Source organism: Acomys minous (assembly GCF_964271855.1).
Source record: "Acomys minous genome assembly, chromosome: 7".
Classification (NCBI taxonomy): Eukaryota; Metazoa; Chordata; class Mammalia; order Rodentia; family Muridae; genus Acomys; species Acomys minous.
Window position 1 is genome coordinate 31,351,626 of NC_140488.1, and position 27,800 is coordinate 31,379,425.

Here is a 27,800-nt window from a genome sequence, read left to right on the forward strand (position 1 = left end):
CCCAAGTTCCCTGTTGTACTAAGTGGAATTTCTGTTAAGCTCATTTTATTATTTCATGGGGATTTTAACAATTACAACTCATGATTAGATACTCAGTTACCTTTGTGGGCTTACACTAAGCATCAAAATCAGTGCTACTTGCCTAATTGCCACAGAGGTATCTTTTCCTTTGGTTGTCTCAGTGAACTTTACACAGGGAAGCTATTAGAAGATATGAGGAGAAGGAGAGATAGATAGATAGATAGATAGATAGATAGATAGATAGATAGAGGAATCTTACTGCTCATATACATGTTAAGTTATTTTTTCCTTTTCTAGGTATTAAATATCTGTGTATCTGACTATTTACCTCTGCACTAATGGCAATGTTCAGTAGAAACCTGGGCAATGAAGATACTCACTTAGATTTGTAAGTTATGCTAGGTTTCATCAATTGTTTCACATTCCTATTATATTGCATCTTTCAGATCCAGAGACCTGTTGTTCATATCTGAATTCAACTGTATAAGATGAACTATGACTTTGTGCCTAATAAGTTTATGCAAGGTCCTGTAAACAGTCCTTGGTTAATTCTCTAAGCCCATCATTTACAAAGTTGGTGTTGGAACATTCAGCAGTCAAATACACACTGTCCCTGATTTGTTTCACCCTTTAAAAGTTCTTAATGACTTTGGTATTACACAAAAACCTCCATTGATTTACATTTAAGCAGATCTTTTCCCTTCAGCTAGTGTAGATAACTTAGACCTGGAAATAAATCCATTCAAGGCTTAATTTTTTATTTTATTTTCAAGATATTATACAAAGATTTCTTGCATATAGAATTGTTCTTACAGTACATTTTGTACATAGAGGAAAACAAGTACAAGGTAAGTTGGGTGACTTTCACTGAGCTGATAATAGATCATAGGTGAGAAATGGGAAAGTGGCCTGCTAGAGGGAAGATAAAAGCAGTAGAATGTGGATTTGGAAGCCTGCCACAGACAACAATTTATCTTATCATTTGCATGAAGGCTGGCTCCATCTTTAGTGCTATTCAAATTGTTCATCAGAGTAATGCTTCAACAAAAAATGCAAAGTAATTTTGGTGTCTTAAGTTACCAGGTTCCTAATGAAAAATAGAAGTCTTTTCCTGGAAAGCAGATTCTTTCTCCAGCAGGGGTGGGGGTGAGGGCAATTCAAAGAGTGAAAGATTACTCCATACAAATTAGCACTTGATTACAGGCTATTCAAATTATTTACTAGCTGTTTTATTCTCCAATTCAGTCACCAAATATTCAGTCACCAAATATTCTCTGATATCTTCTAAGTGGATACAATTGTGAGCCAAAACATACCTGGCCACCACCCTAATGGGACTTCAGTCTATTTGGAGCTATTTGTAAGGATAAAAAGTAATTGTGACTTTATAACTGCTACTGGTGAGGAAATAGCCTCTGATACTATTTTTTTTTAAATAACAGCTTTACTGAGGTATGATTTATTTATTGTAAAATTTATGCACTTGACTGGTGAATTTTGAGGCATAAATCAGATCATGTCCCTCTCTTGCTTGAACTGTATCTATGACTTTCTAATGCTCCTTAACTGGCTTAGTACAGACTAGTAAAGCCTTGTTCTGGTCTAGATAAAATTGCATTTTGTCAGTCTAGAAAAAGCTTTGTATTCAGAACCTTGGCATGTGATGCTCTGTTTTGATGAACTTTTCCTGATTTGTCATGTAAATGGATCTTTCTCACTGTTTAAAGAATCGTTCTGAAGTAGCCCTTTATTTTTTTATTTAATTAATTTATTCAGATTACATTTTAATTGTTATCCCCTCACTTGTGTCCTCCCGTTCCTTACTTCTTCCCTCCCTCTTTCTTCTTCCTTCCCTTCTCTTCATTCTTTGTCTATCTCTAGGCCAGTTACCATAAGCTAGGCAAGACTGTTCTCATCAATATGATTATAAGTTTCTCAAGGACAGAGTATTCTGTCCTCCTTGTAGTGAAGTGAGTGCAATTTGGGGCACTCAAATGATACAGAAAGGAAAAGAAAAGAAAACCTAGGAGCTAGTGAATTGCCTCAGTGGATAAAGGCATTTGCCACCCAGCCTGATGATCTGACTACAATCCCTGGAACCCAGTAGGAGAGAACCAATTCTGACAAGTTGTCCTGACCTCCATATGTATGCAGTTTCCACTCCACCCCTCACAGTAAAAATGAAATAAAAACAAAAAGAGTCTGTGTATGCTTTTAGAGTTCTACTACCCCAAACGTGCATGGACTAGTGCTGGTTCATTGACTGTTGAATGTTACCTGTTAGATGATATGAGGGAGGAGACAGAGTAACTATTATCAGTATCTGTAGACTTAGATTTGACGTGTCTGCCTTTGATTGTTTCATTTAACTAATTTATTTTTGTGGCACCTTTATTGATCTATGAAAATTTGGGGATAAATGAGCTCATCTTTATAATTAATTAATAAGCTCTCCTTTTAAGAAACAGATGTATTGAAGCCTTTTGCTTTTGACATAAGAAAATGGGTTAAATAGCAACAAAGCAAGCAGAAATAAGCACTGGTTGAGTACCAACTCTACTCAGTATTTCATACAGTGTATTGTCATTCAAAATCTCTAATTCTTCAGGTAGACCCTGTTAAGTAAATAGACTTTTGGTTCTGCAGGTACCCCAAAGGTCAGCTCTGAAGAGAGTGTGGGCTAAGATCTAAGGAACTGAATGTTCCATATAATAGAGGTGGGGGCATGGGATTTGAGAAGAAGACAAGAGAAAGGGAAAAAAGAGCTAACATTAAAACATCAGGAGGACATATCTTGGATGATACCGTGGCCAGGATAAAATGAAAACTCTGCCAGCAGAGGAGCTAATAAACTAGTTTCAATCACTAACATTTCCCACACAACTACAAGAGAGTTTGCCTGTAGTCAACCTAGGGACCACACATCAAGTATAGATGGTTCCCACCTTATGATGGCCCAAGCTAGTATTTGAACTGTGCAAAACTGCTATGCATCCTTAAAAGATATACTTTAAGTTTTGATATATTCCTTAAGTTTTGATACATTCTGGGTCTAGTGGTAAGACCCTGTGTGGTGATCCTGGGTAGAGGCAGTGAGCTCCTCCTACTCAGGCATGTAACTTCCAGAGTAAATGATGACCCTCTGCAGTGTCCTCTGTTGCTCAGCTATGATATTCAGTAGCTTAGCCTACTAAACACATTATCAAGTTATGATATTTTCAACCTATGATATAACCCCATAAAGTCATGGGACACTTGTGCATAAAGCTACTAAGTAGCCCTGGTTTAGAGATAGCATTGAGAAGCCTGTGAGACGAGATACAATTCTACAGACTCATCGTGTTAAAACATTGGCTAGACGATCAATTTTCCTTGTAAATGTCAGGGAGGAAGGAGGGGAAGGAAGGCGAGGGAGAGAGAGAGGCATGGGGAAGCATTTTGCAAGAAAAGGAATGAGTACTTTAAACTGACTAATGCGTGTGGCCCCCAATAGTGTGACAGACCAATCTGAATTCCTCTGCCTCTTGGTACTCTGCTATATTACATCTCTGTTTTAAGATGGAACTGAATCCTGAGCCACCTGAGAGGTTGTGTACCCAGGAGGGGACTGTGTTTCCTGGCACTTGGGACCTGTGGCAGCTTTTTCCCTCAAGCCCACTTCCCTTGCCTACAAAACTAGGCTCCAAACCAGTGACCTCTGTGTTTACATGCCATCTGCTGAGGAGATCACAACACGTGGCTTTAAGCATTTGACTTTTTATATAGAACATGACAATTGGGAGAACAAAGGACAGGGAAGCAGAGAACAGAACAGAAAGACCTGGAAGGGGAAGAGAGCAGAAGGGATTAGTTGGTATTGGCAAGCCAAGCAGCATGACTCAATCGCATTTGCTTTCCCTTGATTTTTTTTTGCTTTTTTTGTTTTTCAAGACATAGTTTCTCTGTGTAGCCTTGGCTGTCCTGAAATTGCTTTGTAGACCAGGGTGGCCTTGAACTCACAGTGATCTGCCTGCCTGCCTCTACCTCCCAAGTGCCGGGATTAAAGGCATGTGCCACCATGCCTGGCTTTGCATTCTCTTGAAACAAAGCTGGTCCTTCTCTGTTTTAGGTTCATTCTAATATGTGGTAAGCACAGAGATCATTTCTTCAAACCTAGGTTATTTCTGGATGCACTTCTGCATACTGCTTTATGAGTGATGATTTTTTGTCTTAGTAAAATAAAAAAGGTGCCATCAAATCTCTCTCTACCCCATTTCTCCTAGCATATGATGAGAAACGGAGATGTAGGGGAAAGAGACAGCAAGAAGGAAAAGGGGAAGCACTATAGCAGAGTTAGAGACCAAGAGTGAAAGAGCAAGAATGAACTAGGGAGTGGAGGTAGCAAGATACAATATACCTTTCAAGGTACATTTTCTTTCTGGAGGGCTTTAAAACGCCAATTCACAAAGTGGTCCTCGTTTTAAGTTTGTTTGTTTGCTTGTTTGTTTATTCATGCATTCATTCAGCATCTCAATCTAGGCCATTCAGGGAACTCTGCACAAAGCTGAGGATGACCTTTAATTCCTAATCCTATAGCATCCACCTATCAACTGCTTAGATCACATGCCCATCATACCATGCTCAGCTTGCTGTCCCTGTTTATAATTGTCTTTGATCGCTTCATTTTTATAAGCCTATAGTGTGTACTTCATATCTTTATATCTCTGAATAGGCATGAAGGTCAAAGGGCAACCCTCCAGAGTCTGTTTTCTTTATCATATGGGCCCTGGGGGTGGAACTTAAGTTATCAGGTTTACTGGCAAGTGCCTCCACCTATTGAACATCCCACGAGCCCCTTATTTGCGCATACTCTTATGGGATCTTTTTGGCGCTGACCTGACTTGCTGAGAAGTGCAGGTAGAATGAATGGAAGAACAAGTCACTTTACAGATTGTCGATATTGCTTTGGGCAAGTTGGCTATCTTTTCTGAGTCCATTTCCTGATTTAGGAAAAAAAAAAAAAAGATTTGAGGAGGTGGCAGGCAAGAAGTCTCTGCTCACAGATGTTTTAAGATGATCAAAGAAGTCCCAAGAAAATAGCAAGCACAGCGGGGAGGAGTCAAAGATACATTAACTTCTATCCCTTTTCTCCCCTGCACAATACCCAGCTTGATTGCCCACTCTTGATATTCTCTACCACTGACAGCTGACATTACCTCACTTCCACTTGCAGTGTCTGTAGCTGTCCCCCAAAGTGGGGAACTGCCATGCCTTCTAAGGCAGTGGTTAAATGATACAGCACTGAATGTGACCTGCTATTGTTCATGGTTTTCCCTGGGAACCTCAAGTGCTTGGATTATTTGATCTGATTTCTAGGGTATCCTGAATATCTGCTGCTGGACCACCCCTCCCTCTATCTAATTTGCCTTGTATCAACTGCTGGGCTATGTTCATTACTTCTTTGGGTCCTCATCTCTGTTCAGAACTTGGCTAAGGGCATTCACAGTCCTCTTGGCTTTTGCCCATCTGGAAAGATTTTAATGTGTCAGTCCACCTTAAGAACAACAGGCCTCTGTTTTTTCCCTCTGCCTATGTGCTTAGTATTTACCCAGTTGCTGTGTTTACACTTTTCTTCACAGGCAACCTGGGAGATATCTAAGAAAAAATACAGAAACAAAATTTATCTTGGAATGGTTTAGTCTTAAATACACCACCTTTACATTTTTCTATTTAAGTCTGTATCTAACCCCCAAATTTACCTATTTTTTTCTGTCGTTCTTTTTTGTTTGTTTGTTTGTTTGACACAGGGTTTCTCTGTGTAGCCTTGGCTGTCCTGGACTCGATTGGTAGACTACTCTGGCCTCAAACTCACAGAGACCCACCTGCCTCTGCCTCCCAAGTGCTGGGATTAAAGGTGTGCACAACCACTCCCAGCTCCTAATTTTTTTTTTTACATTGACTATACATCTGAGACTTAAGCAGTTATTTCGGCCTTGTTCTAAAGAGTGGTGTCTGTGATATCAAGGAATCCATGGGATTGTTATTTTTTTCTAATATGTATTTAATAGAAATTCAAACCAATAAGCTCCAAAGAGGTTTTGCCGTGTAAAACTAGCTCATTCAAATAACCTGTTCACGGAAAAAGTGATCTTGAATTTCTCCTCAATCTTGCAAATTAATAAATCGATCAGAAATATGGCTAATTAAATGAATCCTAAGGATTTTAACTTGACTTTTAGCTCATAGGTTAATGCCTTTGTTTCACATCATGCTACCTACATCTTTACCTTAATCTTTTTTTTATTTTTGTTTTTTCGAGACAGGGTTTCTCTGCATAGGCTGTCCTAGACTCACTTTGTAGACCAGGCTGGCCTCGAACTCAGAGATCAGACTGCCTCTGCCTCTCGAGTGCTGGGGTTAAAGGCATGTGCCACTACGCCTGGCTCAACCCCTAATCTTAACCTATGGTTTTACATTTACTATCTGAGTTACTATTGTTGACATATATGAAAAACTTAAATCATGATACATTATATGCTTGGCAATGCAGTGTAGGACATAGGACCCTGCCATATGGGGAAGAGATGCATCTTAACTGACAGGTTGCATATACACTAGTACCTCCAGGGACTAGAGCAGAGTAACAGCACTGTTCTAGAAGAGAAAACAAATACAGAACAACCCCTACCTAGAAAAGATACCACCAAAGGTGGTGGATATGGAAATTATAGAAGACTTACTTGCTTAATTGGAATGTGCACTTTTTGCCTGAGCACATCATATCTCTGGCTTTTGTTCTTGATAGTATCTTTTGTTTCTTTCAGAGATTTTAGCAAGATGGACTTTTCTGCAGCTTGTATTCCACTTACAGTATACACATTGACGTGTGAAGGCCTCTGTGGGGATTCGTGGCATTCCCGCCATCTCATTGTAGGACTGCCTCTAAGGAGGTGTATGGAAACCCATGAAGATCAAAGTCTCTGACAGATATGTGGAGCTGAAGATCAAAGAGGCCACTTAGAGCTATGGGCAGGTGATTGTAGGAAGCTCAGGCAGGGTGAGTGTTCTTGAATTTGCACTTGTAGAAGAAAGGAGTGCTTCTGTGCTGTTGTAACACTAAGACTCTGACTAGAGTTTGTTCCGCTGAGTTTATACACATCCTCAGTTTTTACCCAGCTGGCTCATCTTGAAAGGCCAGATGGCTCATCTTGGAAGGAAACATCTTCTTAGTTCCACTTCCTTTTTTGACCATCCAAATGACTTCTAAATAGTTTTTGCTTTACTCTGTATGTGTATGTCATTGCTAGAGGTGTTTGGAGTATTCTTATGTGCCTTACAATTTTGGGAAACCATGATAGGGACTATGTGTTTCATTATTACTGTCAGAGTTGAGTACCAGTTTCCCTACCTACTGCTCAACTAATATAGAGTGCAAGGACTTATGAAAACTATGTGGCTGAGTTCAAATGAAAAGAAGGTCACTAGAGGAAGAAGTGACAACTCAATGCGCAATGAATGAGTTCATGTTTTCATGACTCACACTGACATGATACTATACATTACTTTCTTTGTGAAGGAACAGATTTTGCTTGTTCTTGTAGGAGGTATCTCCCTAAGGTCTCATTATTTTGAGTTATGTGCTCTGGATTCAGTTCACCATTTGTTTCCAGAACATTGTAGTAACCTCCTCCCCCCATTTTCTGTTTCCCTTGCTCTAGCTCATTCTTGCTCTTGGTTTGCTATCTCTCTGTGAACCTTTATCTGTCTATCTCTATGGATTATACACAAGCACTTCTGTCCTTGTGGATGTTAGCTAAACACTGTAAAACTCAGTTACATCTTTACTCATTGTCCACCCCTCAACATGGTCTTGCTATGTAGCCTAGGATGGCCTTGTACCGTCCAATTGCTGTGTTTGCAGGAGTGCACCAATCTGCTAGGTAGCAATTCTCTCTTGCTGTTCCATCAGTTTGCAGACACGTTTTTGGGGTGGGGGTGGGGGTTGTCTGGATCTCAATGTTGAATGTTATTAGGCATAAGGAGTTCGAGAGAGAATTCTAGGATACGAAGGGTCCCTTTAGGTCATTTTCTGCCACCTCAGACATTTGCTGATGTGAATGGGCTCAAATCTTCTCAGGAAGAACTTGCCTCAAGGAGTCCAATGTGCTGACAGCCTCCAGCTTCAGGTATTGTCAAGATCTACCTTAGCTTTCTAGAGAAAGGCATATTTTTCCTTGGCATCTACCAGATAATAGTTGATCAAAGAGAGGCTGAAATGGCATGTTCTTCGCAGTCTTTGCAAAGGACTTCTTAGTTGTTCTGGCCAAGACTTTCTCAGAGATACACCATAGCCTGTAGCTCTTTTGATGACCCCCTCTTTTCCTTCTTCAGTGGTATCAGATGAGTATTGTAGTCTAAACCTTTCCCTCCTACTACTGTCTCTCTTCATTGTCTTTCACAATTATTACTCCAAAGAAGTGTCTTGCCTTTCTAATTATGTTTTAGCATCTAATTCCAAGGGACTTAACACATGGGAGAAATCCTCTATTCCTGCCTCTACATCCTTAGTAAGGAAACTGATGTCTCTATGGTTACTCAAGCAAAACTGAAAACACTCTAAACTCCAACTCAGTAGTCTTTCTCAATCTTTAGTCAACCATGTGCGGCCGTAGTTATTGTCTATAGATGTATGAAGAAACCACATTCTATCGTTTACTTGAGCATCAAACATTTCACTTTTGTTCAATTTGCTTTTAGCTCCATGTGAATTAATATATGAAAAACTTTGGTTTTGATGTTCTAGTGATATATTTTTCTAATATTCCTTATGGACAAAAGTTTTTTTTTTTAAATCAATACTTGGGTGAGCACTACCTAAAGTCACCTCATGCACTGTTAGTAAAGACAAAAAGCTCCACATTTTAAGCACTATGTGCTTTATCTAACATATAAGGCTGAGGAGAAGATAAAATGAGAGGAATGGAGGTACGAAACTGAAAGAAGGAAAGCAGACTATTAGATAGGAAGAAATTGAAAAACTCAACCCATGTGTTTCTGGTACCTTGGTGTCACATGCTACCCTAGTCTAACTTCTATTGACTCAAAACATGCCTTACTTATCAGTTGTCTAAAATCCAAACTGAGCATTTTAACATATGAACTAAGGACTGGGATTGTTTTCTCCTAGAAGAATCAATTCATTTATCCTCAAATTGGACAGAAGCAGCTTACTGAAGATTCACACTACATCAGAAATCAGTAGCGTTTGGGGACTTTCTGAGAAAGAGGCCTGAAGGACATTTCTTTTTTTCATTTAAAAACATTTATAAATAAAACAAGATATTTCCCTTACTTTTATAACTTTAAGAGCACAATTCTAATAATCATTTACCATTGCTACTATTCTTTTGGTTTAAGAACTTTATGATCATGATTTTGTTATGCTAATGAAACAAAACTATGGTTTGAACTCATGTGATAATTTATCTTTCATTCCATAAAGACGTTATATAGAACCTTTACCAAATAGGCAGTTCTAATTTATAAGCCATTTTGTTAATCACTAAACAAGCTGTCCATTCAGAGTAAGAAGAGGTATAAGGTGACCTTGATGGAACACTAGCTTCTCTGAAGTCATGAATCTTAAAGGCACAGGGCATTTGAATATAAAGATCCTGGTTGTGTTTTGTGTAAGTAGAAAAGTACATCATGTTGTATCTGATTTGAAAAGGATTATTAGCCTCTGAACCTACAAATCAAGTACTGGCATGCATGTGCACTTGGATTTGTTGGGAGTCAACTTCTTGTGTTCTTTGTCCCTTGGTTTACATTCACACCTAATTAAAATAGTTGGCTTCCAAATTGAATCTAAGAATGGTGAAAAGATATATTGGATTACTGTTACCATCATTGTTATTATTTGCTGTTAGAGACTGAAACTAATGCCTGCTGTTTCTCAGGCAAGCACTCTATCACTGAGCTATTTCTTTGGTCAGTTTTGAAAAGTTTTTTTTTTTTTTTAAATTTTGAGACAGGGTCTCACTATGCTTACTAGCATGACCTTGCAGTTGCTTGGAAGCACAGGAAAATTTGGAGTTCTGACCATGCCTCAGCCTCGCAAGTAGCTGGCATTATAGGCTGGTTCCACCAGACCCGACTCAAATTATCTTTTAAATAAGAAAAGAAGATAGCTTTGCAGCTGGAAAAGACAGCACAATAGAATATAAAGCTACTACAGGCAGTGTCGGTGTTTACTGAATTTATTTCTCCAAGCATCTAGAGAACATATTAGGTGCTTCCTGTATTTCCTTTATAGCAGCTGATTACACATGACAGAAACTAAATGCACTATATTGCCTAGGGACACTTGAACTATTTTTTTGAACTTACCAGGTTTGCAAGCATGTAGTGATAACCTCTTGAATGTTTTCCCAGGATCACAACCTGCAGAAAGAAGAAATGAGGAATATTGCTTACTTAAGGGCATTTTTCAATTATATAGTCAGTGGGATGGCTAGAACAAATGCTTTTCAGTGATCAACAATTTGATGGGATTTTTATACACAGTAGACCCACTGCTAATTAGACTAAGCGCCTTTTTGTTGCATTTCACTTGTAGTCGGATAAAACAGGAATAGTTGTCAATATCAAAGTTAAAATGTCAAAACAAGGGGATTAAAAAAAAACCCTTAAAACTTCCAGGTCAGTAGCACCATTGTCACTTAAAATAGATGGCAAAAGCAAAGCTGATGATCCCTCACCCATGAACTGGATTTCTGTACTTAGCTGTTGAGATGGAAAATGAGCTGAACTTAGCATACAAATTAGAAAATAGAATGTACTGTACATTTTTTTTTGTTATCTGGAAAGCTTAGGGAATAGAGCACTCAAAGAATGGGGTTAATGGGATTTTCAGGTTAACTGAGGTTGCTTTTGCTTATTGAAAACTTTGCTAAATGCTTCCCTTCCTTTTCTTGCCTTAATGTCAAAGATGTGTGGCCATCTGTATATCTTTTGATGCTGAAGGCAGTGCCCTAGGGCATTCAGAGTAGTTTTCCTTCCAGGGACATTTGGCACTGTCAGACGACATATTTGGCTGCCATAATTGGGAAGTTTGCTATTAGCATCTAGTGGGTAAAGGTCAGGGATGCCGTTAGATGTCTTCCAACGCTTAGGACAGTCTCCACAGCCATAATCATCTGGTCCCAAATGGCAGCTATAGTGAGGGTGAGAAACATGTCCTCAGAGTCATCATAATTATCATTATTTTCATCGGTAATGCTGGGTAACATACTTGGCCTTCAGTTTTCAAAGTGCATTTTATTGTCTCATTATGTCAGTGGGCTAAACATTTTTCCAACAAAATGTACTTGCTTGTTTTTTTTCTTTTTCTAATGCATAGGTTAATTTTCTTGAAATAAAGTAGAGGAAAATTTTGGTTCATTAAGCATTTTGTCAAACACCGATGCACTGGCGTTGTCCTAGATTTAAGTGGTAGAAACAAAATGGGAACGGTATGTAGATTGAATGAACAACCTGATGTGTATTTAAGTTTTGTGCTAACTTCAAGCTAATATTATAATATTTCTTTAAGTAAAACAAGGGAAACCTATGAATACAATAGGCCTTAGAAGGAAGTAATGCAAGTCAGAGGCTGTAGGGTAAGCTTCATGATGAATTCCTTTTTGGATACAGCTGGATGCAGATGTCAGAGATTTGAAAACAACTGGGCAAGTCCTCAGAATTGTATACATAGCGAACTGGAGGCATATATGAAAGTCTATAATAATAATAGTTTTTACAACTGCCTTTATTTTAACATCTGAAATATGCAGGCCAAGTACTAGATGCTGTATGTGTGAAAATTTTCTAGAAAAAAATTAAGTCTAATTTTATAGATGAAGAATCATAGCCCAAAGGTAGTTTAAATAATTTCTCCAATACCACATAGGCAGAAAATGGTAAACCTGGAATTAGAAGCTGGATCTTTCTTTCTGTGGAAATACTGGCAGTGCAATTAGATCATCTGTATCTGGTTTCTGAAGCCACATATTTAAACCATCCCACATTAAAAACATCTGAAAAATAATTCCAAACATGTGCACACTATTTTCTTGTTTCTCTTCCCCAAAGCAATGCAGTACAAAACTATTTATTTAATATTTATGCATTATTAGTTAAGATAAGTAATATGCATACTATTTAAAGTATTTAGAAAGATGAATAGTGTGCTGTTTTATATAAAGGACAAACACATCTAACTATTTTGGTAAACATCACAGTTGGAAGACTGCTTTAGAGCCAGTCCCTTCATCATGACTGTATGACATGTTTCAATTTACCTCATGGTTTTTCAACTTTATGGTGGTGTGTAAATTATTTATATGCAGTAGAGGTTGAACTTCATTTCTTAGAAGCGATAGTGATGGGACCCAGAGCTATGTGCATTGTAGGGATGTACTCCAGCACTCAGCTCTGGAGCAGTATTTTACCCATGTTAGCATTTTTCCATTTTGAGTGCAGAATTCAATAGATGACATAAGCCATTCAGTGGCTTGTTATAGAATGGGCTTTGTGTTGGATGATTTCACCTAACTAAAGGCTGGTGTATATGCTCAGAGCACATTTAAAGTGTTTCAGGCTAAGCTAGGATTTGATGTAGGTTAAGGATATTATCTGCATTTTGACTTACTATGTTTTCAATTTCCAATCATTTTATTTATGTTGAATGCTAATGATTGTTTTAAATTTTGGCAGAGGAGGAAGACAAGCTATCTAAGGTGTGAAGCACAATGGACCCATGGAAGCACCCATGGAAGGTGCAGGGTTAGGTTGGCCCATAGAAATGGAATTGTACCTTTGAGCATCATGTTAACTTTCCTACTATTATAAAGACTCAAGCCATTTCTTGTGTGTGTGTGTGTGTGTGTGTGTGTGTGTGTGTGTGTGTGTGTGTGTGTGTGTATGAGAGAGAAAGAGAAAAAAGAGAGAGAGAAAGAGAGAGAGATGGAACACAGGAGATGTTTTCAATTAATTTAAAATATGAGCTGCATTTCAGACTGATTATTTATGAAGGAAAAGAAAGGTTAATGAATGTCTTGAGGAGATGATTTCTCATGCTGCCATGACACAAAATAAGCTGTTAGGTATCTTCTGGGATGTATTCTTCAGTGTCTGCCTGTGAGAAACATCCTTGCTGGTGACATTTGTTAACTTTTGGTGGCAAGTAGGGGCCATACATTTGTTGAATTTTTAATTCACTGACAACCCTCAACATAATAAAACCAGAGGGTTTCTAATTCTTCAAGAAAAATGAGTAATGTTCCCAAGGACATGTAACAAACTCAGAGAAAAACAAGGACGGCTGTTTCAGTGGGGGGCCAAGTATATTGTGTTTTTGTTTTTGTTTTTTATGTAAGGAAGGCAAGAAGGAGCAATACATAATGGTAGTATGATTTGAAGAGCCTGAATGACAATCCAGGGGTTGGATTTGATCCTACACTCACTGCTTGGCAGTGGACAAAATCACTCAACTTTCTTAGTCCTCATTAGCTTACTTTAGCTCTTGCTCACCCTGGCAAGGTTGCTATAATCAACCTGGAGAACATGTACAAACATGTCAGAAATGTGAATGATGGAGTATGGCTCATTACTTCCATCTAGGGAGGGGTTGTTCATTAAGACATTGCATTTTCAGCTTCAGAACGACTTGAGGCTGTTAGAATTGTTTTTATCCATGCCCAGATGCTGTGCTCAAAACAAATGGACTTATGGGAAGTTCTTGCATCACCCTTTCTAGAGTTAGCCTTAAGTTGGAGGAGATGGGAAAGTTATCTAAAGATAGGACCATTTAGGTGTCACAAAGCTGCTGCCTTGAAGGCCATAATTAATTCCTCATCCTTGCTTTCAGTGCCTTCTTTACTCTGATTTAACATACAGTTCTTTCCAATCTTGGGTTTTCCAGTTCCCAGTAAATTAAACACTTCAAGCTAGAAGGGGTGGGTATAGAGGCAGGGAGTGATATCAGGGAGAGGTGCATTAGTACCAGAGGAAGTGACAGATTGACTTAAAGGAGAAACAACAACAGAAAAGCAGACAACATTGTGCTGCTGCACAGTATAATCACGGGTGTTTGTTGTGAGGGCCTGAGTCATCAGACATTAGTTAACTTTGATCAGGAATTTCTGATGAAAATATCAGAGACACGTAACATGTTTCACAGAAGGTTTCCATCAGAAATGCTCTCCTAGCTGTTAAAGAGTAAGCTTCAGTGGGCTTGAGATCTGTGGAGCTACTATGATCCTACTGATGGGAGCTATATGAGGCCTCAGTGAGAAATGTGCTATATTCTTTCTCTTGACCTTTCCATCTACATTTTTTTCTGGGAAAGGCTTGTGAAAACAGGGAGGGGCTGGGGATAGTGAGTATACTATGGTGCACAAGAGAACTGGATAGCTAAGCCTCAATCTCTATTCTTTCCGTCTGTTACAGATGAACGAGGCATACATTGTACCCTCACTTCTCTAATAACTCTGGTAACCAAGAGAATGTTCAACTTTACTTTTGCAGTAATTATAATAGATCTTTCTGAATTAGTTTCAGAACTTCAAGGATAAAAAGCTGTTTTTACACTCAGATGTGACATTTAAGGAAGAAATACCAAATTCCCACATCCATGTTCTGTAGTCAGTTTGCTTTTCTAAGATTTGCTGGGGATGATAAATGGCCTGCTGTGATGGCAGACACGATAAATGTAATAAGAGAGAAATGTGCAAAGTGTAGATAAAATTCATTGTTTTAGCAAAATTTCTTTTTATCTTCACATATAGCATCTCAAAGAGAGAAAAACCCAGCTACAGTTCTAATTCAACGAGCAGAGTATTCTATGTTTTTTGTTTGTTTGTTTGTTTGTTTTTTCAGAGGAAAGATCTCCTATATACTAACACTAGGCCATGGAGACAGTGTCAAAGTTTCTGTCAAGGAAGTCAGTGAATCATAGTTTACTCATTTGGGGGTGATTTTCCCTTGCTAACATGTCCCTCTTCTATTTTTCTATGTAACCTATGGCCAAGTATCTCTGAGTAGTTAAAAATGATTTATAAAGCATTCAAATTGGTTTCCTCTTAAAGAGATCCATCCTTTCCCAATTTCATGTTTAATCTAGATATTTTCATAATTTTAGAAATTTGAAATGAAATTGCTCCACAAGACTACTTGAGAGAGGCCCACATATCCTTTGGGAGGCAAAAAGCATCTGCTTTTCTATGCTCACATTTTAGAAAAAAAAATGTGTGTGAAGAAGTGTGTATGTTCCCCCCCCTAAGATCCATCTGGTATGCAGATTAGGTTATTTGCAGACCTAAGTATCTCCATGTTTGGATTTTCTACATCAGTTCCAGAAAAGAATCTATGGAAAAAGATTGATCTTGCTTTGAGTACAGAACATGCCTTGATGTTCACCTTCATTTGTTTTTCTTTGATTTAAGCATCATGTGAAAACTTCAGCACAGGGAAAGAATGTGATGTTTGCGGGGAGGATTTTTGGTTAAATTCACCAGGCAGCTTTCCCTTACTGTATGGGTATTTTGTCTGCAAGGAAAAGATTATTAGATCACAATTTGTGTGTTCAAAGAAAAGATATTTTCCAGGCCCACCTCTGCCTTCCCTTTTCTGTTAGTTGGAAAAGAGACATTGTTTTCTTATAGCGCTGTATGTAATTTCAGCAGTGTGGGGAGCTAAATGAGTGGTATGTTGCAGAAAAAGCCTATGAACATGCCACACCTTCCAGAAGAGATTTTCAATATGATCAGAGGTGTCCATCTTCTTCAATGAAGAGTCTAGTGAATTTGTTTGAGTCTTAGTAAATATCAGAAGCCAATTCCATTGGAGTTATTTCCTAGTGAGTTTAGTGTTCACACGCTTGCTCTCTCATGTCTAAATGGCAGGGCCTTATATTTCAATCATCTTGGTGAAAGGAGTGTGCTGAGTTCATGTGGACAAGAACAACCACCTATACCAAAGTCAGTCCAATGGCAGTGGGGGGTGGGAGTGTTGCAGCCACAGAGAGTGACTGAAGTTATTTGTCAGCAAGACACATGGTCATACAATAGAGGAATCTTGCCAATATTGTGCTGAGTGTAGGGAAGCTTTTGTGGAGAGAAAGGAAATGAAGAAGGCAAGAAAATTCTAGGATATGAGGATTAGAGGGTAAGAGCAGCCCAGACTTTCACACTCCATTTATCATAGCTTAATGCAATGTGTGGAAGACTCAATAAGAAATCATAAGATAGGGTCATCAACATGGCCCAGCAGACACTGAAAATAAGCCTGAGGACTTGAATTTGGTTCCTAGCACCCACATAGTGGAAGGAGAGAACTGACTCTTGCAAGTTATCCTCTAACCTACACATTTATACTATGGCATGCTTGCATGCATGCATCTGCACGCACACATATTTTAAAAATAGAATTCATTACTTAATTAACTTTATTATTTAATATAATGTCTCACTATGTAATTATGACTGGAGTAGGAACTTACTGTGTAGTTCAGGCTGGCCTTAAACTTGTGGCAAAATTAATAGCAATATTTACAGTGTTTTGTTTTAATATGCATGATTTATTCTAAAAGTCCAGTCAAGGCTTTGCTTTCTGTATATATTTTGTATGGGCATTTATGCTCAAATCATTCTAATTTGTGACTTTCTGGCAAAGACCTTCTGGAAAGACTGTGCAGGTGATGAGTAGCAGCCATTGGACTGGGAGTGGCCTTGTCATTTGAATTTAGAATAACCACCGATCTTCTGGTGAAGTAAGTATACTATATCTCTCATATAAATAGGGTCCTATAACAGGTCCTCTAAACTCGATACTTCAAGAAAAGGTTTAGTGCTTGGCAGTGCATCATGATAATATATAGCATCAGTTTATAGGGAATTGCCTGATAATCATTAAAGGTGATGTATTAGGAAAAAAACATGAATCTTGATGTTATGTTGGTCTTTTAAAGTTAAAATCTTGTTATTTATTTGTTTCATTACTGTATGCAAAATTTAAGTGTAAATAGTAGAGCTTAATATTAGAGACCCACATACAGCTTGGAACTGATGAGGCCTTCAGGCAAGTAGTGGAAAGGAAACAGCTGGTACGGGTACCGAGAGTAGAATGCTCTCTCTTTCAGCTCCTTAGGTATGCCTCTATGAACAACATTCCATTTGTGCAACGTTTTCAGTATTCAACACCCTAATTAGTAAAAATATTTGATGGTTGAAGTGAATGACCATGTTTATATTTTCAAATAAAAAGAACTACCTCTCAGAAATCGAATGTGATTTTCAGGATAATTGCTTACTTGGCAGCTCCTGTCCTCTTTTGGGAGCCATGTCATTTAAGTGGATCTCAATTTGCAAATGGATGACAAATGACTGAGGCTTAGTTCATGGGGGGCAAAACATACAATTCTCCAAACCCAAAAATGTTTCTTTTGGCCTTTCCCTCTTGCTTTTGGGCCTAGCATCATCTTGCCCTGCTTGCCAGCTCATCTACCTCCATGATCACACTGGCATGCAGACAGTTCAAGTACCCTAGGAAGAACTGCTGATTTTCAGCCAAGCACACGGAGCTTCTGAAAGCCACTTGTTCAATATTCAGGACTGAGCCAGTTAACAAACCATAGGTAGCTTAAAACCAGCAATGCCAGAATTATTAACCCAGAAATCAGTTGGTACTACAAATCAACCCTTGTCTTTTGACAATTGCCCACTTTCTGGCACACCACCAGAATCAGAAAGAATGTGGATTGAAGGCCTTAAATGGACAGAAAGCTGCCTCTGTCAAGCAGCTTTATTTTTCTCTTCTTTTAATGAATGTTTGTTGAATGCTCAGTGTGTGCCAATCATGGGGATAGGCCATGGGGAGACAGAGGTCACAAGAATCTGGGTCCTAGTCTGGAGGATGTCACTCTTGAATGGGAAAGACAGCCAAGTTAACAGATGATTATAACCCAGTGGGAGAAGTGCGAGAACAGAAATATGAACAAAGTACAACTGAGGAGAGAATGATTAACTCAACCTGCTATAGATAGAAAGTACTTTGTCTCCAACCAGAAATCTAAAAAATTTTTCTCTTTGGCTTTTATAAGTGGGAACCTGACAAACAGGTAACTTAAATAGAATGCTATTTTGAAATGAAGAGAGATGTATTCTAGAAGGCTATTTCTCCTGATTTCAGGAGCATCTTGCAGTTTTATAGTGCTTAAGTGCTAAAGGAGAGATTTTTTAATTAAAAATATTTATTCATTTTAAAACAAGGTCTTCATAGTCTAGAAGGGCTGCAAACTCAAGATTTTACCTCAGCCCCCTAGTGCTAGGTTTATAGGAATGTATCAACATATAAATCTATGTTTTTGCAGTTTTAAAAAATTAAATTATAATTATTTAATTTCCCCCTCCCTTTCTACCCTCAAACCTATCTCTCATCTGCCTCTCAAATACATGGTCTTTATTTATTTAATTATTTTTGTTACACACACACACACACACACACACACACACGCATGTGTGTACTGTTTATGTGTGTATATATATACATACACACACACACACACATATATATATATATGCTGAGTCAATTTAATATATTTTTTTCAGTGCTGACCACTTGGTATAGGATAATCAATTAAAAAGCTCATCACTGAGAAAGGCAAATTCTTCCTTTTTCTTTCCTGCAGGTTTTCATGTAGGGGTGGGGGCCTTGTGATATTTTCACATTAGTATATCTACTGGTGTTAAAATTGTTCAGGTCTTGTTTAGGAAGCCATAAGGTTGAGATTTCATGGGTGTAACTTCCCTATCATTTCAAGGATGGCTTTTATAATTTTTCCACCCCCTCTTCAGAGATGTGCCCTGAGCCTTAGGCATGGAGTTATATTATAGATATATCAATTGGCACTGGGAACCCCACAATCAATTGTAGAGAACACTGTGACCACTGTGAGCTTTCTGTAATAGTTTCTATCTGCTGCAAAAAGAAACGTCTCTGAAGAGTGGTGGGAGATCTGCTTATCTCTGAATGTAAGGATAATATTTAGAATGCATTTAAGAATTGTACTGGTCTAGCATAGTGGCCACAAAAGGTTCTTTAAGGAGAGATTTATATTTGAGGCAACTGTAACATAAGCATTTGGTATGAGGTAGCCAGGACTTTTATAAGAAATTGTGATTGCAATGATGGTGGGAGAAGCTACATAGAAGGGCTATGTAAATGACCAGATAGTAAATAAAAAGGGTATGCTAAAGACAGTGTATCTTACACTTATAAGTTATTAGCTTTAGAATCTCAGGCAAGTTCTGTTACATACCAGCCTTGGTTTTTCATCTGTAAAATAGGAAATATAGGGGATATCATCTTGGGAAGGAACAAAGTAGTGTAGTCAACAGTGAAGGCTAAATTGTTGGGTTAGAGACCTTACTTTTTGTTGTAACTTTTAGCAATTAACTTATAATTTCTAGGTCTGAGCAGCCTACCTGGGAAGGGCATCTATCACTAATAGCTATTTCACAGAACTGAAGTAAGGAACATATGAAATAATGTATCATCAGTTCTTAAGACAATGTCCAGTGTTTGCCCTGTATTGGTTATGCTCCTTTCATACTTTTTATTGCCTTCACCTTTCCCTGAAGAAATAATGTATATTCCTGAAGACCCAGTTCACAGGCAGCCTCTTGCATAAAGTCTTCCTTGACTTCATATCTCTCAACTTGAAAAAAGAACTCTGCAGCTATGGGGTGAAGAGAGTACAAAGTTAAATTAGTGCTGGGGCACAGAGGAATATTGGTGTGAACTATTAGGATAGCACTGAGAATAAGAAGGAAGGAGCTGAGGTTTGCATATATACGTTGGGTGTTAGAGATGCAGATGCAAAATGATGAGAAACTGGCGTTAAATCAACCACAACATAATGCACCTTCTATTTGTCCTTCTGTCAGGAAGAAGGGAAGAAAAGACCCTAGATGGGAAAATTCCTTGGACAAAGACTTTTTGATGAAATGTAACAGAAGATTAGTTTTTGTTTATAGGCTATCATTTTTCATGACTTATATAGAAGTGTTAGTAGTCTGAATGAGCATGCCTCCCATAGGCTCTGTTTATTGAACATCTTGGATCCATTTAGTGGCAGTGTTGGGGAATTTTAGGAGGAGTGATCTTGCTGGAGGAAGTACATCACTGGAGGAAGGCTTTGAGGTTTTCAAGTCTCTTGCCACCTCACAGTGCTTTCTTTGTATCATCCCCCTGGTAAAAGACAGAAACTTTTAGCATCCTGCTATAGCTGCCATGCCTCCCCATCATGATGCACTCTTATTTCCCTAAAACTGTAAACACAAATAAGCCTTTCCTTTTATACAGCCTTGATCATGGTGTTTTACCTCAGCAACAAGTGACTAATACAACAAAGAACTCTCTAAAATATTTATCTATCATCTTCCTATGTATCATCTATCTATCTATCTATCTATCTATCTATCTATCTATCTATCTAACTATCTATCTATCCATCTGTTTAACTGCCTCCCTATATATCATCGATTTATTTATTTGAAGTAGGATGTCACTATGTAGTACAAGCTGGCCTAAAAATCTTTATACAGTTCAGCCTGGCCCTAAACTCATAGCAGTCCTCCTATTTCAGACACTCAAGTGCTGGACTTAAAGGAGTACATCACTCCTACCAGCTAAAATCTCAATTTCAACCTCTCTGTCTCTGTCTCCTTCTCCCCCCTCTCTCTGTATATTTTTGTATTTGTGCATTTTGGCTAGAGGTCAACATTAGTAACTTCCTCAATTAATTTCTCCATCTTACTCTTCTGAGACCTGGTTCAGCTAAACTGATTGGCCAGCTAAACAGATTGGTCAGCAAGTCCTAGAGATCCCCCTGTCTCCATCTTCATAGCACTGGGATTAAAGGTATATGCTGTGTAGCGTGACTTTGCTATTAAACACAGACTTCAGGATTTGAACTCAGATGCTCAGCTTGTTCAGCAGGTACTTTTACTGACTGAGTCACAGTCTTTATTTCTCTGAATCCTCACCACAATTATTTAAGGTAGACTCTACTATGCATTTATCTTTCAGGCTAAGAAACTGAGGCTCAGAAAAGTTTAGTGACTTGCCTTAGGACTCATAGGCATATACGATTGGAGATGGAGGTCAAAATCAGGTTTACCTGACTCAAAAGCCCAGTCACTGTTAGCAGCCGTACAATTACTAAGAAACACTGTTGATAAAAACTGTCATTACTATCATTATTACTGCAGGATAATCAGCTCCCATCATGAATTCTATGTGACAAAGAATACCTACTGTTATTATGTATGATTACCTAAGTGGGGAGCAGTTGAGGTCTGCCTCTTTACAAAATTTTCTTTTTTGCTGGGCATCCTGGGAATCTCCTTTTGGTTTCTCTAATTAGTTTGTGAAGCTTTGTACTTGGCTCATATGATCATGACTCCAATTTTCGATTCCGTATCAGCATATGACATGAATTGTCATTGTTGAATCACAAGCTGCACTTGTGATGAATGTTGGATAATCAGAACAAAAGCAAAGGAAAAATAATTAGAGGTAACCAAAGGGAAGAAGCGCACAGCCTTGAACAAGAGACTATGTGAAGGTTTCTAGGACTCAGTCCCTGAAGCTCTGACAGTGTATTTTCATCCTTGTCTGAATGCAAATGAATGACTCCATCAAATCTCAGGCAGCTTGTCACAGTGCGTGTTATTTAGCTAGTTAATTAAAAGTCTGAGTGAGCCAGTGCCTCTCTGCACTGTGTTCTGAAGATAACCAAACCTGTGTTCTGACCAGGCAAGTTAATTTAAAATAAGTGACCTCAATTGGGTAATGGTTGCAAGTTCAAATTCAAGAATCATTATAATTAGTCCCAGATGGATCTTAATTGTTCTTTCAGGAAACAGAGGAAGGGGTGGGGAGAGGAACGGCTGAGCCCAAAGTAAAGGTTATTACCCATACCTTTGGAGAGCAAGGGAGCCGACTCTCGTAGGGCACAGTTAATGTTGTATAACAAGAATTCATTGCTGCCTTCCAAGATACATTCTTTTAGATGTGGTACATAAAACAGATTGAGTTTTTTAGGAAATAAGGAATAGAATGCAGCAATCTTAGATGTGTGATCTTAGGCAAGTTATTTAACTTCTGTGTGCCAGTTTCTCTTTGTAATGGAAAAAAATAAACTCACTATGAGTCTTTCCTACCTCAGAGGGTCAAAATTATCTTGGGAAAAATATTTTAAAACTGTAGAAAACTCTAGAAGGCAGTTTTTATTCTTGCATTACAGAAAAGTTTCCTAATCAAAGACTATTGGTTTGGGCATATAAGGCTACCCTAGGCGGGAATTTTAAATCTTTTTCCTTAGACTCTGCTACAAAGAAGAAGGTACCTTCTGAGTTAGACCTGGATGATGGTCACAGTGGGCAATATATTCAACATCTAAGCTGGGCATTTCTAATGCTTAGAAGGTACATCCATAGAGCTGAAAATGATTTTGGATTTTTTTGTAGAAGTTAGAGCAGAGTCCATATGTTTAGGCTTTCCCCCTAACATTGTGAGGTCACATCCAATTCATTTAATGTTTGTAGCATTAAATATTAATTAATATATAATACATTAAGTATATCACATGGCACTCTGGTGAGTAACGTTAAAGTCTGACTTCTCTGCATAGACATTTTTGTACTTGGTCTATGTAAGCGGACTCCCTTTCCTTAGTGGGGTTTTTATTCCACCTGATCTTCTAACCCTATATCTTGTAAGAAGCATAACATAGGCCTCAGGGAATACTATTGGCCTGACCTTTTCCTGATAAGGAACTTGTTCAAACACAGGGAATTCCTGAAAGCACCACACCATATGCTGAAGCAATCCTAGCCTCCAGCAAATGACCTCTAATCCTACCTAGAAGTCATCTCCTCACATATAGTATAATTAAGTACTGTTTTCTCTTTCTTGTGATAGGACCCCATGTTACTGCATGTAATGAGTTACTGTGCCAGTGAATGTAGATTAAGTATCCTGGCACCCTTAGCTCTAGTGGATCGGATACATTCATTGTCAAAACCCTTCTCCACTGCCCAAGGTTTATAAATAAAGTTGGGCTGGCTGCCTAGCTGGGGGCTCTCAATCACTCTCTTGCTTGCCATCCCTTCACCATGACCATCTGAGACTCCATTTTTTCCAGTGGAAACCTATGCTGGATGCCTGGTGGTCAGGGAGCAATGGCGGAGCTGCCTTTGCAGCTGAGCTGATGGGGGCTCCTCCACCACTGCTACTAGCTCAGTGCTGACTCCTGGTGAGGCGCTACCAGGCCTCCGTCTTACTGGAAATGCCTACCAGCAAGTTTCAGATATCTTCCTGCTTCTGGCATAGCAGTTCAAACAAGTTGCCGTGAGACTTGGTATCATCACCGGCTTGTGGGGCTCCCAAGTCTCCACTGCCTTCTGAGACCTGCAATCTCATTCTCTTATGCCAGCAATTTAGAAGGCAGAGGCAGGTGGATTTCTGTGAGTCTGAGGCCAGCCTGGTCTATATAGCTAATTCCAGGACAACCAGCGATACATAGGGAGACTCTCAAAAAGCAACCAACTAACAAACAGAGCTCAAATGCTTATCAACACCCAGTGTTTGCCAAGTTGTTGGTCAGTGTGAAAAAAGCAAAAAACCCTGTCTTTATAAATCCTATTTTCTTCTTCATTTGTCTAATGATCATGTCTTTTTGTGTTTTTTGGATCCCTTTACGGCCTCAAATTCTCAATTTTCCTAGTCTATTCAATATAGATATGTGTCCTGCCATCCTACTTTGCCTATCATTCCTTGAGAGGTGAAGCCCAGTTTTCTACTTCATATTTTGAGTGTTTTGCAGTGTACTGCTTTACAGGTAAGTATTCAATGAAAGTTTATGGATGAAAAAGTATATAGAAATGGGGGAGAAGGATGGGTCTTGGGACTCTCTTGACCTGTTGTTTTTCTAGCATGCTATGCTTTCATGTGAATAGCCTATCTTAACTTTAGCACTGGTTCCCTGTGTTTGGGTAGGAAGAGGTAGAATGGGATGGAGAAGACAGATGGCCTAATCAAGGGAAGCCATGCATAGTTGGCTATTTGATCCTTATATTGGCATAATGCTTGGTATCTACAAAAATACGGGCTCTGAAACCATATTCTTAAATCCTTGTTCATTTACTCTCTGGTTGTAATGCAGTTACACGTGCTAGTCCCTCTCTCAACAACTCAATTAAAATGAAAAGGTAGCTGAATGCCTAAGGCAGAAGTTTGTCATTTCTGATACCATGTTACACTATGAGCTGGTGAAAAAGCTTAGTTTTTTTAGAGAATTCAAAGGTTATGGTAAAGGTCAAGTTGTGTTTTGACCAGTGTATGTGCACATGATTGCAAATGCCCTTGGAGGCCAGAGAACGATGTCAGATTCTCTAGAGCTGGAGTTGCAAAGATGTGGGTACTGGGGGCTAAATTGAAGCCCTCTGCAAGAGCAGTATATGATCTTAACTGCTGTGTTATCTCTCCAGCCCTCATAGTACGTGATATTGGTAAGCTTTTTCTACCACTTTACTTTGTGGCATTTAATCAGCCTCAAATTTTCATTTGTTGCCGCTTATTGGCACTCATCCTGAAAATTAAGTGAACATTGTCATACATAGGCAAATAGAAGTGTACATGTCCTTCCACAAAGCCAAATGAATTTCACTGGATTCTTGATTACCTAGTTCACTCAGTCATGAGGTGACAGGATTCTTAGTTGGCTGAATCAGGCTGGCTTAATTAAGTTTCTTTTATCTTCCTGTTACAAATTGTTTCTTTATCAATGCACTTATCATGATGGATTGAAATTATTCATCCACTGAGATGCATCTCTACTCTTGAGAGATGAAAGATACCTTTCATTTTAATTTTTTATCTTTTCTTTAAACTTTTGGCCAGTTCTTACCCAAGACTTCAGAGATAAGCAATACGACAAGGAATGCTGTATTGTTGAAACCATCTTATATTTCAGCAGATCAACTGGAAAGGATTGAGAATAGTTGCTTCCTGTTTCCTTCTTTTGAAGCAGTTAAAGAGATAACGCTCTGTATTTGTTCCTACCACTTCACGTAGTATTCAAATTTGTGAAGAGTGTCTGAAGAGGATATGTAAGAGATGGTTCTTTAGTATGAACTACTAAGTTTGACCTGATTCTCTTTATGCAAAGTGTCTTGTCCTTCCAACATAGATACTTAGTGCTTTACTTTCAACAGGTCGAGAATGAAAAACATCTGAACCCAACTCTCCCTCCTTGGGAAAAGGTGCGAACAACATTCCTCCTCTCCAAAGACAGAAAATGCCTAAGGATTCAGGTGTGGGCCTGATGCTACCCTTATTGATGTGGCTAAAGCTGAAGAGCTAAAGGCACTACTGGGAGGTACACTTCCCTGCCACTCCTTGCAGCTCTCTCTGAGCAGCTTGGTGGTGGTTGCAGTGGATACCAAATGGTGAAGGGGTTTAGGTCAGTGTTAGAAGGATTGTGTTGTGTTTGAGTGGGTGAGACAGAAGGTAAGTTTGTGTGTGTGTGAAAAGGACATGTTTACTGTGTATGTTTGAGAAAACTGCAATGAAGTATTCTATCAAGTAACAATTTTATATTGGCTAGGGAAGAGGGAAGAGGAGGAGCAATTAATGAGTAGGGGGTTGTCAAGTTAAGCACAAGCAGTAGTCTGAAATAGGTCAAGAGAAGTGCAAAGGACTCTCGGAAGTGTTGAAGTGATATCAGCTGAAGTCAAGTCGCTTAAGAGTGGCCATTAAGAAGCTTTCTCTAAGTACCTCTTTTTAATTGTCTAGTCCATTCCTTCAATGTATCTGTAGTGCTGAGGTCTCACCATATAATGATTCTTTCCTGTTATTTACCTTTAATAACAGAATAGTAGGCATCTGTTAAGCTCATGTGCAGTTTCCAATGTGCACATTGCTTACCCACTTTTCCCTTTCCTAGTGTTTATGGTCTTAAAATTGGCAGGCATATCATCTACTGATAGTGAATTTTGTTAGGGGCCTCATACTTCTTGCTCCATATTCTAAAGACAGGGTCTCAAAATGTATCCCTGGCTAGCCTGGGACTTGCTATGTAGAACAGGGAGGCATGAGACTCCTGAGTGCTAGGGTGAAAGGCAGGCACCATTATGCTTAGCCTTCCCCAGTTTTTAAAAACAATTGAGGTATAACTACAGCTAAGCCATCTATAAGAGATTTGACTAGGCATGTAAACTATTTTAGTTCATCCTCCTTAGTTTGAACAATACTTTGTATGACCAGCTCATATCCCTGTGGTAGGCAGGAAGTATTTTGCCTAGTGAACCACAATCAAATAAGAAAATAATTGCCACTGTTTGGGTGCCACTCACAAATCTAAATCTTAATGATGGCCATGGACATATGCATAATGCCACCAAAGACAAACAGGAAGGTGCTCTATGCCCTGGGGATATTCTTTGCAGTTCTTCCAGGTGTGTCATTAAACTCTGTGACTCAGCCAGGTCAGGCTCCTTCAGGTTATGGGTGCTTACATCCATTTTGAGTCTTCAGGCTGCATGATCACAAGTTCCCTCCCTCATTTATTGACTCCTCATCAAGTGAGGTATGTGATTCTAATTATAATACTTTGTATCTGTAGACTTGCCCTCTCTGGGCAACTTTGAATGCCTTAGACAAACTCTCTGATTAATCCTAAAGTCATGTTGGTAGGGCAAGGAAGGATTGTTTCCTTTTTCTATTTCACTAAAGTGGCAGAAAGATGAGGTGGCTGCACAAGGGCAGACATGACTTTGCAGTAATATGTATCAGATAACCACTGGAAAACCAATCTCCTCTAGGGTGATATGCATGTTTCAAGTGGTATTGAAAGCCACACTGATGGATATGTAATAATAAACATATCTGTTATTAATTAAAAAAAGAAAAGAAAAAGAACTTAGGTTGAGTTTTAGTCTTTGGCCTTAGGCTGAATTCCTTCAAAAGATGCTTAATCAGATACTGTTATCAGAGTGAAACAGAAGTGGTATGTGTGCACTTGGGAGGCTATTTGATAGCTACAAGTTTATTAAACATAGGTTGGCAGGGCATGGTGGTGTCCTTGGGAAGCAGAAGCAGGCAGGTCTCTATGATTTTCAGGCAAGTCTGGTCTACAAAGCTAGTTCCAGACTAATGAGTGGTACACAGTTAAACCCCATCTCAAAACAAACAAACAACCCTCCCAAACAGAAAACCAATGGGCAATAGAATAGTGGTGCTTGTCTACTATTGTCTATTTTAGCTCTGCTCCTAGTGATATAAGTTGTTACAAATCTACTTAATCCCTTACCATTGTATGGTTCCTTTCAGTTGTCAATTTGTTATGACTTTTGGGCAAAGACACTTTGACCTTGCCATATCTGGAATGAGGCAAAGCTGTCCTAAAAAGGAGAGGGTTCTTTGACCGGAAGAGCCAAGTGAGTGCTTCATAATAATGCCATCACGCTTCTTTAGGGCTGCTTCCCACATTCATTGGCATCAAAGTCAAGATATTTGCGTGGCTCTATCATTTGCATCTGGCTTTCATTGTTAGCACTGGAAAGAAGTTGAATCTACACATTTTATTTTATCTTTTGTTATGGTTCTTATTTTGCATTTGCTTCATGTCTCACTGTAGGGGAGCCTAGAGGTCTAAATTATTTTAAATAAAAGGGTCCTGTGGCAATGTGGGCTTG

General features: G+C 38.8%; 1 protein-coding gene across 8 annotated transcripts in view; it reads right to left on the minus strand.

Annotated features, from left to right (window-relative positions):
• The window catches only part of GRIA3 (glutamate ionotropic receptor AMPA type subunit 3), a 277,428-nt gene that overhangs the window by 93,863 nt on the left and 155,765 nt on the right, over positions 1 to 27,800 (minus strand). For all 8 annotated transcript variants that reach the window (XR_014780756.1, XM_084790517.1, XM_084790521.1 and 5 more), the window contains one exon: positions 10,390 to 10,443. Coding sequence is in view for 7 of the 8 variants with exons in the window: in XM_084790517.1 (XP_084646643.1) it covers positions 10,390 to 10,443 (54 nt within the window). In the remaining variant the exon portion in view is untranslated. The remainder of the gene's footprint in view (positions 1 to 10,389; positions 10,444 to 27,800) is intronic.